Below are 12,775 nucleotides of genomic sequence, written 5' to 3'. Positions count from 1 at the left end.
GACACTATTTGGAGGACCATTTTGGCTCTTAACGGTGTTTTTCTGGCGGAAAACTGGAATTCTTTGGCCATGCGCCGGACAGGTAGGCAACCCATCGTCCATAGCTTCCCCACCGCACCAACGCTGCACTAGCGTCACGGGAAAAGTTATTTTCTCACCAAATAGAATGTGTCAAAGGCCATTGGGCACCGGACATCTGTTTCTTAGACCCATAGCAACGTTCCATATGAATTTCAGACAAATCGGAGGTGGTCGACCATTTTCGTCGAAAAAATGTTAAGGCTATACATCATGGTTTTTTCACGTTTTTGGACAAAAATTTAAAGTGGCCTAAACTCGAGTATGACGTTGCTGGGGCACTCCCTCAAGACTCCTGACACTATTTGGAGGACCATTTTGGCTCTTAACGGAGTTTTTCTGGCGGAAAACTGGAATTCTTTGGCCATGCGCCGGACAGGTAGGCAACCCATCGTCCATAGCTTCCCCACCGCACCAACGCTGCACTAGCGTCACGGGAAAAGTTATTTTCTCACCAAATAGAATGTGTCAAAGGCCATTGGGCACCGGACATCTGTTTCTTAGACCCATAGCAACGTTCCATATGAATTTCAGACAAATCGGAGGTGGTCGACCATTTTCGTCGAAAAAATGTTAAGGCTATACATCATGGTTTTTTCACGTTTTTGGACAAAAATTTAAAGTGGCCTAAACTCGAGTATGACGTTGCTGGAGCACTCCCTCAAGACTCCTGACACTATTTCAGGGGCCATTTCGGCCCTAAACAGTCTTTTTCTGGCGAAAAACTGGAATTCTTTGAGCATACGCCGCCATGACTGGGAGTCAAACCTTGATTCTTTATCGAGGCGGCTGCTTCCTCTGCGTTCTGAGCTACTCTTGAACATATCACGATTGGCTGCTACAAATGACAAGAAGTGCAGTAAAGAAATGAATTGTGTGAGCACTAGCGATGCTAATTGCTAAAGTACAAATACCATTTCACCATTTCATTGGATGTGAGACTACGGTGAGGTGCTTACAAATCTGTACAAGTGTACGTAACTCGTGCGTGGGGTTGTGCTTTTTGTGAAGGCTTGTGAAGACAATTTCCATTCTCTATCATGCAACATTCCAAAGATTGTTTCTGCTTTGGGAAGAAAGGGAAGGATGGGACATGTAACTTCGCCTAGTTATTTCTGCAGTTTCTATAGAAAATGAAGTTTAAGAGCTGTAGTTAAAATTCTTACATTTGCTTGCCTTTAGTGCTCCTTTAAGGATGGGGTAAAAGATGCTCATACAGCGCAAGAAGCAAGCTCCATATGTGGGGGAAATAAGGAAGCAGGCTAATAGGAACATACTACAATTTAAACGAAAAAGAAAGAGCCGGATGGAATCAAATGCTGATTTAGCAAAACAAGGCAACAAAAAGAGAGGATGCTATTGAATCAAGATAACCTGTGTGAGAGATGAGTGGTAAATTAATAAGTCCGTCGCAATGTGAAATGGAATGAACAACGTTTTAACTCCATCAAAATATAATGTTATTGATCTGTAAAGGAGGCGCCTTGAATGTTCTGAGTGTACAGAAATATTTCCTCTCAATAAACAAAGGTAACTCAAATAAAACTAAATGTAAATCTCTTGTTATAAAACTTATTTTATAACATTTATTTGTGTACTGAAATATCTGACACAAAAACAAGTAACTTAAAAACTGTCAAAGCTTTGACAAGGCAGCTTTTAATACAATATTTACAGAATTAATTTATTTGCACTCAACCTCTTCTTTATACAGATTATGTCTAGATTGACTGACTATGCAGATTGACTGTACAGGACACATCCATTGTAAAATGGATAGTTTCATAAATAGGCAATTTACTTTTTTCATTAATTTACACTCAGAATAAATGGGCTTTTTAAATAATATAATACAAAGGCATAAATAATTATTCACAAAATCAACAAGATGAAACTAAGTCATCATATGGTACAATAAAATTAAATATTCAATGTAAAAATTATAAACTTATCCTTTTATGGGAGGGTCTCTAGGAAATGTCTTAATTATTGCCCAAGAAGCATTTGGTTTCATATGTGTAAAAATTTTTGACAAGAAGAAGTGTCAATCATTATTGGCATTTTTGCATGCACGTTCACTACGATAGAGCTTTGCATAGTACTAGTTTGCATTCTACGTAATCAGTCTGAGGCTTATTCTCCTAAGTACATTAAATATGACAGTAGGATGTACAACATGGTTGCACAAATGCAGGAACATTCTACATGAAAATCACCCTCAGCACAGCGTACTGCGTACACTAAGGTCAGAAGCAAGAAGGAGTCAGTGGGCTCATGGTCTGAAGACATCAGTACATTTTATGTTCAGAACCATGAGCTCAAGCAGATTCCAACTACAGATATGCATTTCTAATAGATTGGGCTTCTTAAGGAAAACAAGAAACAAAAACAAACAATCAAACAAACAAACAAACAAACACACAAAAAAGTGAAAAATTATGAGTGTGCAAAATAAACGTGCAAAAAGTGAAACCAAACGTTAAAATAATGTTTTTTTTTTTAAATAACTGGTTTGACAACATGGAAGACATTTCAGTGCTGATTATGGAGATCAAACCCTCTAAGGATTCTAATGAGATCAGCATAAACAATTACAGTTTTTGAGGCTTCACGACTCACATTGGTTAAAGAGAATAAAAAAATCACACAGCAACACACAGATAAAAGACATTAGTTCAGTTCACACTGTTGTGTGAGGCAGTCCATTTGCAGACACAACAGTTTTAAGCAACACACACTACACTTTGCACACAGTGCATCAGTTCAAAGAGATGCACTGAGGACAAACACAAATGCAAAGCATAGGTAGCAGAGAGGAGGCTGTTGCTGGACGGGACCTGTCAACCCTGCTTGGGATTTCCAACTTCCAATTCACCTGACTCTGATGAGCCAATAGCTCATAGCTCCTAAACTTGTTCTTCTAACTACATTACTTTTTTAATAAAAATTATATTAAAAAACCTAATGGCACAGCGAGGACTACTGATGACATAATAGGTCACACAAATCTACTTGTTTAAGAATTTTGCAAAATTTGACCCAAGTGACCTGAATTGACGTATGGAAATCTCGCTCCTGCTAAGACGTTCTAACAATAAGAACCTGTTTTTCAAATAGGTCAAATGTGGTAGTACCTTATTCTACATATTCTGGATATGTACTAAAAAGCAGTGATAAAAAAATCCAAGAAAACTGGAGAATTGAAAAATTATTGTCATTTCAGTAGCTATTAGGTCTTTTCACCCGCCCCACTACTTCATTACTCTAATGGACAGAAGAGAGAGACAGAAAAAAAAACACTAAGAGAGCAGAAAAAGTAAGAGAGCCATCACACAATGAGGACCAAACTTGCAAGTTAGCTTTGGCAGTGAAACCACAACGACACACAACACACACACGGACACACACACACACTGGCGTCACACTGCTGCAGCTCACACTACGGGGGTTTAGGAGGGCTTGCGGCGGCGGGGCGCGGGGCATATGGGCACAGCCATATAGCAGTATCCAAGCGGGGTGGCGGGGCGGGGCGGGGCAGCAGACCACAAGGCACAGGGCCAGGACCTCTAGGTCAGGACGTCAGGCCCCGGGCCAGAGCTAGGCTGCGCTAGGCTGCGCGATGCGCTACACCCTGGTCGGTGCCTGGAGCACCATGGCGGCTAGCCTAACCTTCATGGCCTCCGGGGATCCGCCCGCCGTGATGTGCTGGGGTATCCGGTGGTGCACGGGGATCGGGGACTGGTGGCCGTAGTGGTGGTCGGGCCCGATGCCCACCACGGCGTTGTTGCCCAGCGACCCGTCTATCCGGGGCGTCTTCTTGCCGGACGTCGAGTCCACGTCGCTCTTCTCGCTGCCAACAGGAGAGACAGTGCGTTAGTGAAAGCGTTCCCGGACACGGCACGAGACACTAGCGCCGAGCCCGAGCGCCTGCGAAGTCCAGGGTAGGCAACACAGCGCCCGTGTCGCACGGATGCTGGGCGCGTGGCCTACGCGGAACCTCTGCAGGCGCTCGCGGACTCCGTTTCCGATGCTGCAGTGAATCTTTAAGACTTGCTGCGCCGAAGCAGTATTGAAATTTTCTAACTGTGTAGTCAAACATCCTACCATGCAAGAAATTTAAAAAAATGAACAAGTTGAATGATGTAAAGCAGCTCATTCGCTTCAAAATCACTGGTAAGCAAAACAATTGGACATAATGCAGTTCACATTTCAGATGTAATGCGAGTGTAGTTGGTACATATTGTGCTAGTGGAACATAAAAAGTGACGGTGATACACAGAAAAATATAAAAAAGCTGCCTGTGAGTCTCCACCTGTGCGTTGACAACGAATAAAGCTTGGCTTGAAATTCTGAACTATGCCGTATTACCATTTGGATGGAAACAACTAATATAAAAGCTCGACAAGTTGCCATGCGCTCCACTATTGAATGCGATGAGCAACTGACCTTATGTCATAATCAAGATTATCCAATCTCTTTGCCTTTGCTCGATCCAACCTGTGGCCAAGGAGAATGGCGAATACATTTTTTGTTTGCCTAAGAGCATTGGTGTGATTGTTACCCGCACTCAATGATTTATCATAGATTTTGTATTACGATAGAACACTTGAAACTAGGAGTAAAAGCAATTGTCTTACCTTTCCAAATCCGCCGGCCTGAAGTCACCTCTCCCTACAACAGATTGAAAGGAAAAGATAAGTCATTGGTGTTCAATTTTTTAACCACAAAAAAATGAATAGGTCAACAGTGGATGTTAATGCAACGCACAGAGTAGCATACTTACTGGCAAAACAGCATTTTTCTCTCCGAACCGCATACACAGAGAGTAGAACGAGAAGTAACAACAGAAGTAGGCACCCAGAGGCAACGCTCAGCAAAGTTGTCATCGAAACTGGTTCTGGAAAAGGATCACACAGATTGGCTGTTAGAGCAAAATCATACTTATGTCATAATTATGCGACTTGATTAATTAATTGAAAAATAACTGACTCATTGACTAACAACAGAGAAAAATTTTGATTCAAAAGAAAAAGTGAAACAGACAATGTATAAGCTTTTAATTAAATTATAGCAAGTCGCAATATTTTTATGCAGTAGCAAGCTTGACAACATTCAAATGAATCGCAAAACAAGGAAACATGCAAATGAGGCAGGGAACGCGGCACAGGGCCGCGCGCGCACACACACACAAACATCCCACTACCACCAACACGCATGCAGCCGCACAAAAACTCTAAACTAACCATTGTTGTCATCCACAGTCTACAGAGTTCCCTGGCCTGTGTGTACTACTATATGTTTGTCACGCACGCTTGCGAGGGGTGCGATTTTCCGTCCGAGTGTAGGTATTTGGAGGGAGATTAATGCCGAACGAGCATAATACTCGGAGAGAATCCGATGAAGCGATTCGATTCCGTCTGCTCTCCGCGAGTCGGCTGGAGGGGGCGGCCGGGGCGGCCGGGGTAGGAACTACGTGACATGTGTGCCGATCCGCCCCCGCCGCCCCCCGCCCCTCGCAACCTCTCACCGACAGAGGCACGCCGTGGGGGCTGGCTTACCGAATTAAAGTCGTGCAAGAGACGGCCACTCTTTGTTCTTATTGGATTCCTGCCAGCGCCGTATCGGCCCCAGACACACAAAACTTTTCGAATTTTCGCGCCAACTTGTTCAGCAGTGTTTCAAAAGCGCGCCACCGCCAGTTCGTATACGCTGCAAGAACTACTGCGCTGAACTAAGGAACTAGTGGCTGTGCTAAGCCGCGGGACTACAGGTGTAGCAACTACCCGATCGCTAGTCGGCGTGCCGACGTGCAACCGCCCCCGGGTCAACTCCGAGCTCCGGGGCGGGATTTTTAAAAGGATTAATGTTGTAGCCATGCACAGCAAGGTCATAGTGAAGAGTGCTAGTGATGTGTGCTAGTCACAGCAAGTGTGCTCCCGCATAAGCAAACGCCAGCACGCTCTGGACCTCGTGTGCCCCTCCATCTTGCCGAACTTCGCACCGCGTCTTACTCACATGCTCCCCACCGACGACGAAGACGACGGCAGTGTCTCTAAAGTCGTTACTAAAAAGAGATTTGCATATTGAACGCATCTTGCATTGTACTTTCACCTGGAGCGCGGTATGGGGTGTGGCGAAATTGGCGATGAATTGTTCAAGCCCATTTAAAATTTGTCCCCTCCGTTGGTGTCGCCTGCTAGGACAGGGCTGGCGCGGGCCTGGGGGGGGGGGGGGGGGGGGGGGCAGGCCGAGGCCGAGGCGAGGGCCAAGGCAAGAAGGGGATACATTTTGTGCTGGAGTTGGCAGTCTGTCTGATTGTGTGTGACAGCGTGCCGACCGCGCCCCAGGCAGGCCAGCCCTAGCGATGCGCCCAGGGCTGCGGGCTGCGGCCCCAGTACAGTCCCTCTTTACCAGTGTGCCTCCGCCTTATTCAATATTTTTTGCCCACGTTCTTTCCCCCATTCACCCTTTTTTCACCACCATTGTCTTTTGCTCCATTTTCTAGGCGGCGAGGCAGCATTATTGTCGCTAGGAGTGCCCCGACGCCCCGCCGCTCCGCTCCCCTGAAGCGGAGTGGCGCTAAACTCGCCTGGGACGGACAGTGCGGCCGCATGCGGCACTGAGGGGACAGGCTAAGTAAAACAGATCAGTCGCACCCACCGAAGGAACCGTGGTGGGCGAAGCACCATCCTGCCTGCCTATCAAGACGGGGAAATGAAAGAGTAGGAATGGGCTTCCTCAAACCAGAAAAAGTACCATTTCCAAAACCAGTTTTTTAAAAAGAATTTTTGGTTTGATGTTTGAGTCGGAAGCCCATCCCTGGAAGCGTAAGTCCACCAAGCCATGCGTGCAGTGCCATGCAGTGCGCCGTACTTGCTGATGCTCGAGCCTCGTGCTCACCCCGGACGGCCAGCAGCACCATGTGGCTGTCGGCGCCGCGGTCGTTCTCCACCGTCAGGTGGTACGTCCGCGCGTCCACCAGGTCGGCGCTGCGCACGTGCAGCCGCGCCTCGTAGCAGTCCTCGCGCTCCTCCTGGCAAGGGGACAACAAGACCATCGTCAATTATAAGAAAACAAATAAATGAAAGTGTCAAAAAACTTTTAAATTGCCAAAAAATTAATCAGTGTTTAAAAATCCAGCAATGTTAAAATTTTAGCAGAGTTAAAAAAAATTCAGCAGTGTTAAAAAATCAGCAATCTTAAAAAATTCAAGAATGTTGAAAAAATCAACGATGTTAAAAAGTTCAACAATGTTAAAGAATTCAACAATGTTATAAAATCCAACATTTTTTTTTACTTTTTTTAAAGGAATAGAGTGGTTTCTCACCTGCAGGAGCTCCTCAGCCTGGAAGCGGCCGCTGTTGGCGCCCGAGTCGACGGCCAGCGAGCCCCAGTGCCACTGCACCTTGCTGGGCTTGGGGTCGGCGCACACCACCATCTTGAGGTGCGCGTCCTGGCCGCGCAGCACGCTCACCTCGCGGGCCACGGCGTTGCGCAGCACCTGGGGCGCGCCCTTCACCTGCACGGACAGGCTCTCGCTCTGCTCGGAGCGCTCCGTGCCGCCGATCAGGTTCGTCACCTTGCACACGTACTCGCCCTGGTGCTCGTACGTCACGTTGTGCATCACCAGCTCGGCCTGCGACCCCCGGATGATGACCGTGTCCTGCGTGGTGGGCATCTTCTGCAGCCACTGGTACGACGGCTCGGGGTTGCCCTCGGCCGTGCAGTTGAAGGACACGCTGGAGCCCAGCTTGACCGTCGTGGTGCGGACGCGCGGCTCGATGGCCACCACTCGGGGCGCGTCTGGAAGGCGGAGGACGCAGGTTCAAACACTCGTTCAACGAGTTTTTTTTTCACCGCCAAGGGTACTTACACTTGACGTCCAGGTAGACGGTGACGGGCGGCGAGAAGCCCACCTCGTTCTTGGCGCGGCACGTGTAGCGGCCGGCGTTCTTGCGCGTGACGGGCAGGAACTGCAGCGTCTCCTGCGAGGACACCAGCTCGTTGCCGCGGTCCGTGGCCTCCCAGAAGACGGCGGCCGGCGGGTTGGCGTCCGCCTTGCAGGCCAGCAGCACGCGGTCCACGTTCTCCTCCAGGTCGGACGTCGGCGTCCCCGACAGGCTCACCTCGGGCGGGTCTGCAACGGAGGCAAGTGTAAGTCACGGGAGGGAACGGCGGCCTGGCCATAAGACCGCCACCTGATGGGGCCCTGGGCGGGGCCTGGGCCTGCGCGAGGCGGGGGCAGCGGTCCAGAAGGCTGCGGCACTTCTACGGCGGCGCCAGCATTCCTCGCTGCCAGCGGGCCGAACGCCGCGCTGTCTCTCTCGCACCCGCCACTCGCCCCGTGAGTGCGAGAGAGACGGAGTGGAGTTCGGCGGCAGCCTGCCGCGCCGCCCTTCCCGACGCCTTGCGGCCCCGTGGGCCATTCGTCCGCCGTTAAACCTCAGGTATGCCGTGATTTCGAAGCCGGGAAGGGATGCCTAGCGGGGGAGGGAGCCTGGGAACCGGGACTACCGGGGGCCCAGTCCGGCGCAGTCAAGATGTTTGCCGCTGCGCCGCCGCTGCAGGCTGACTCCGAAGGGGAGGTCTCTCTCTCTCTCTCTCTCTCTCAAGGGCGTTTCGCACAGGTGTGAGAGAGACAGGCCTCCCCCTCGGAACGAGGCTGCAGCGCTGGCGAGGCCGGGCGAGGCCCTCCACCCTCTGCATCCTGATGAGCCCCAAGGCCGTTGCCACCTGACCCTGCCTCACCTCTCCCTCTCTCTCTCTCTCTCCCTCCCACTCGCGTGGCGCCCCGCGCGGGTGCGAGAGAGACAGACCGGTGCTGACCGCGGCGGGGACCGCAGGTGCGTCTGGTGGCTCTGCACCCTAATTAATAAGCGGCGGCCGTCTGCGACTCGCCTCGCCTTTTCGCATTTCACGCCGAAAATAATAATCGTGATAATAAAAGAAAGCGGACCCGCGCGGACCGCTCGGGCGCCCTTGCTCGGCGCGCACCCCGCCCCGCCCCGCCCACACGGCGGCATCCTGGCGTTGTCAGCGCGGTCCCTGCCCCGGCAAGCCGCTCTGTCTCTCTCGCACCCATTCGGGACGCCCCTCGAGGGAAAGGGAGAGGGAGGGAAGTCCCGCTAGCTCGCTCGCTAAGCGGAATGCCGCGGAGCCAAAGCCAAATTCTATTCTGCTCACAGCAGCAGTCGGCAGTCGGTAGCGCAGCGCGCGGCGCCAGCAGTGCCGTGGACAACGCAAGAATTTCTCATTAGGACTTCACCGGCTTGGCTTCGCGTGGCTTCGCGCCACTTCGCCGGGCTTCTCGGCAAAAGGCAGCAGCCTCGTTTCGTGTCGGCCCAAGAGTCGCTCCGTCGCTGCCTCTCTGTCGCACGCGCGGGGCAGCCCGTGAGGTGAGAGAGAGAAGGAGAGTGACAGAGGATCTTGCTTTCGGAATCGCTCGGCAGAGGGCGGAAAGAGTGGCAAAGGCGAGTCTAACTTGTTGGCCGTGTGGTTGTAGCGGAGTGCGAGGCCAACGCCATACCAACTCGGAAGCCCCCCCCCCTCTCTACTTGGGGCTCGATCGCGCTGATCTGGAGCCACAGTGTGGCACACAGTGTACGTACGCGTTCCCCGGAGATGCCTAAACTAGGCCCCAACCGCGGTAAACTGCGGACACTTTAGCGCCTGCGGGGCCGGCCCGGGGCCAGCTCTCTCTCTCTTTCTCTGTCGCACTCACGGGGCGTCCGGCGTGGGTGCGAGAGAGACAGGCCACGGCGGCGCCGGGAGGGGCTCAACGCAGGGCGTATCGGAAAGGTTGGGGCGCGACACCCCGCGCCCCGCCCCGCCCCGCCCCGCCGCGCCCCGCCCCGCCTCGGTCCAGACAGGGGAGGCGGGGCGGGGTCCCCATTGTGCCGCGACAAGAGATGAATGTCCCGCCGCAGCCCCGCGAAGCTCCGACCCGCGAGGGGTGCGAACTCAGCGCGAAAACGTTCACACACTCACACTAGTGCACACCACACTCACACGCACACTCACGCTTGGCCGCGTTGTGGTCCTCTGTTCTGTTTGCCGTGCACTGCGAGCAGGCGGCGACGGCCTCGGCCGGGTCACGGGGTTAAATTGGAGTAGAAAATCGGACGCCTCACACACGTTGGCGCGTAAGCCAAGGCCGCTCATCTTCTTCACTACTGCCCTTTAAAATTCTCATTTTCAGATTGTGTTTCGGGGGTCACGGGTTCGAGTACCGGCTGGCCTGGCCACCCGCTCTGGATGCGGCGGCCTGCTGACCCCGCCTAATTCCACGTGGTCGCGAGAGAGAGAGAGAGGGGAAAGGGGGGGGGGGGAGAACGAGAGCGAGACCCCATAGCAACCCATTTAGATCGGACTGCAAAACTAAGCGTTGCCACTCCAGCCACGTCCCGGTGCTGAATCACACACACGCACACCACACACACACACACGCACACAGATGTCGCACCGCATTCCGAACCGCATTGCTGCCGTTACCCTTCGGGCCTTCGGCCGGCCCCTCGGTGCTTCCCTTCGGACGGTCCGACCGACCGGACCGACCGACCGACATGCGCGCCCCGCGCCCGGTGTGCGGCTGGGCCGTCTAAACTAACGGCACCGATTCAAACAAACCCCTGCCCTTCCGCAGAACGATAGGAAAAAAAAAAAAAAAATGACAGTTTTGTCAAAAAAATGTTTGTTATTTTTTTTTTCAAATTTCGTACGCGAACTGAATTTTTGTTTCGCTCTCGGAAAACGTAGATTTTCCCCCTTCGATTCCCAGGTACTTACAGTGCACGTCCAGCTTGACCTCGGCGTCCTGGCTCTTGGTGCTGTGCGACTCGTGCATGGCGACGCAGCGCAGCGGCTGGCGGTGCAGGTCGCGCACCGACGCGATCCTCACGTAGGACGTGGCCACGTACAGCCGGTGGTTGTCCTCCTCCGTGGCGTTCGTCTGGTTCGCCTGGCTGGTGATGTCCTCGGAGCCTGCGCCGAGGGAACGGTCAAGACATGGAGGCCTCCGCGGTGGCGCACAGTGGGCCAGAAGATCGGCGGCGCCGGCGGCCGAAAGTCCAGACGCGTTTTGAGCTCCAGAGTCGCTAAGCAGGGCTCGAACCGAGCGTGTGACCCCACCAATGGATTCCTCGTTCGGAGAGCAATCCATTGGTGGGGTCACACGTTCGGTTCGAGTCCCATTTAGCGACTCTGGAGCTCAAAGCGCGTCCGCAGGATTTCGACCGCCTCCTGTTCGCAGTGTGGTGGACTTACCGAGCAGCCACCGGATGTTGGCCGGCGGGTTGCCGAAGCGGGAGATGCACTTGACCACGGCGCTGCTGCCGACGCGCACCGACACGTTCCTGCCGGGCAGCACGTGGGAGCCGTTGAACTCGATCCGCGGCGTCTGGGGCGCCACTGCAAGCAGCAACAACAACAAGAATCAGCGCCGGCGCCTCGCAGTGCCTCGCAGTGCCTCGGCCGGCCAGAGGGCCGTCAGCAACAACAACAAACACCACTCTGCCAGATCAACCCTTTTTATTTTATTTTTCTCGTCTTTTTTTGCAGTGTGTGTGGCAGCCTGGAAACATACCGCGCCATATTTATCACAGGCCGCCTCTGATGTTCCAGTGGCGTGGTGCCCTTCGACCCTTTCTCTGCCATTTCCTCCTTTTTTGTTTTTGTTTTTTTTTTCCTCCAAGAGCGATGCATTGCTGCACTGCGCTGCGCCGCGCGGTGCCACGCAGTGGAGTGGAGGCGGTGCCGTCATGAGAACAAACACACATGGCCGCTCCTGCCGCCACTGCAGCTCCTGTACTCCATGAATGCAAAACGTCTGACGGCGGGCGAGCAGTGCTAGATGGATTCGCGCCGCCTTTTTCCCTTTCCCTTTTTTTCACTTTCTTTGCCGCGCTGTCTCGTTTCTTTTTCCTCTTCTTCTTCTTCCTCCCCGCAGTGCAGCGCGGTGCAGCGCGGTGCGCACACTGGGAAGCGAGGTAACGCGATTCCAGCGGACTAATCAAGCAGCACCGTGGCGGCACCGACAAAAAAATATTCAAAAACGCGAAATTTTTTTTTCCAGTGGTGCGCAACGGGTTAGTGGAGCGGGGCGTACGGTAGGACGCGAGTGGCGCGGCGGGTGGCCAGTCAGACGGCAGCCCTTTAGCCGTCCAGCCGTCCAGCCGCGGCACGGGCTTTGGCCCCTTCGGTCCGCCGGCATGCCTGCCGTATGCATACCAAATCGAGGCCGCCCCGCCCCGCCCGCCCCGCCCCGCCCCGCCCCGCCGCGCCCCGCGAGACGAAAGTGCATCGGCGAGCGGGAGCGGCGGCGGGTTCAACTCCCCGGTGGCCATCGAGAAGGACAAAAAAAGCAAGGACCAATTTTGAATAACGGGAGGATTGAATAAACAGTGAGAGACGCGCTCCGCTCGGGGAACGGCGGTGTTGACACGGGGATCTAGAAGGTGTCGAATCGAGAAGCGCCGCTCTCACCGCAGACGCCGCTCCACCAACTAATGGCTGAGATTTGGGGCCGCGGCTCGGGGCTCGGGCCGCCGTGGCGTGCCGCCGCAGCCGATCCCTGGATGAGGACCCAGCGGGGGAGATATTGAATCGGCGGAGGCCGGCCGGCAGAGCCAGCAGAGGGTTGGGGGCGGCGGGGGCGGCGGGCAGTGCAGGGGTCTAATGCCAAGGGAACTTTGGGCTGCCG

At 53.1% G+C, this 12,775-nt stretch overlaps 1 protein-coding gene across 6 annotated transcripts in view; it reads right to left on the bottom strand.

Annotated features, from left to right (window-relative positions):
- The window catches only part of LOC117639518 (irregular chiasm C-roughest protein), a 139,034-nt gene that overhangs the window by 1,703 nt on the left and 124,556 nt on the right, over positions 1-12,775 (bottom strand). Inside the window, exons 4-12 of one of the 6 annotated variants that reach the window (XM_034375261.1) lie at positions 11,341-11,484; positions 10,864-11,058; positions 7,952-8,215; positions 7,406-7,881; positions 6,952-7,111; positions 4,862-4,975; positions 4,716-4,752; positions 4,525-4,575; positions 3,748-3,928 (exon numbers count right to left, since the gene is read on the bottom strand). In XM_034375261.1, the coding sequence (XP_034231152.1) occupies positions 3,748-3,928; positions 4,525-4,575; positions 4,716-4,752; positions 4,862-4,975; positions 6,952-7,111; positions 7,406-7,881; positions 7,952-8,215; positions 10,864-11,058; positions 11,341-11,484 (1,622 nt within the window). Of the gene's footprint in view, positions 1-1,630; positions 3,929-4,524; positions 4,576-4,715; positions 4,753-4,861; positions 4,976-6,951; positions 7,112-7,405; positions 7,882-7,951; positions 8,216-10,863; positions 11,059-11,340; positions 11,485-12,775 lie in introns of those variants that run through there. The other 5 variants (XM_034375262.1, XM_034375263.1, XM_034375267.1 and 2 more) reach the window with 5 other exon arrangements.

This window comes from Thrips palmi, unplaced genomic scaffold, assembly GCF_012932325.1.
Source record: "Thrips palmi isolate BJ-2018 unplaced genomic scaffold, TpBJ-2018v1 HiC_scaffold_11, whole genome shotgun sequence".
In the NCBI taxonomy this organism is placed as follows: domain Eukaryota; kingdom Metazoa; phylum Arthropoda; class Insecta; order Thysanoptera; family Thripidae; genus Thrips; species Thrips palmi.
Note: the sequence above shows the minus strand (reverse complement) of the source record. Positions and strands in the feature narration are given on the sequence as shown.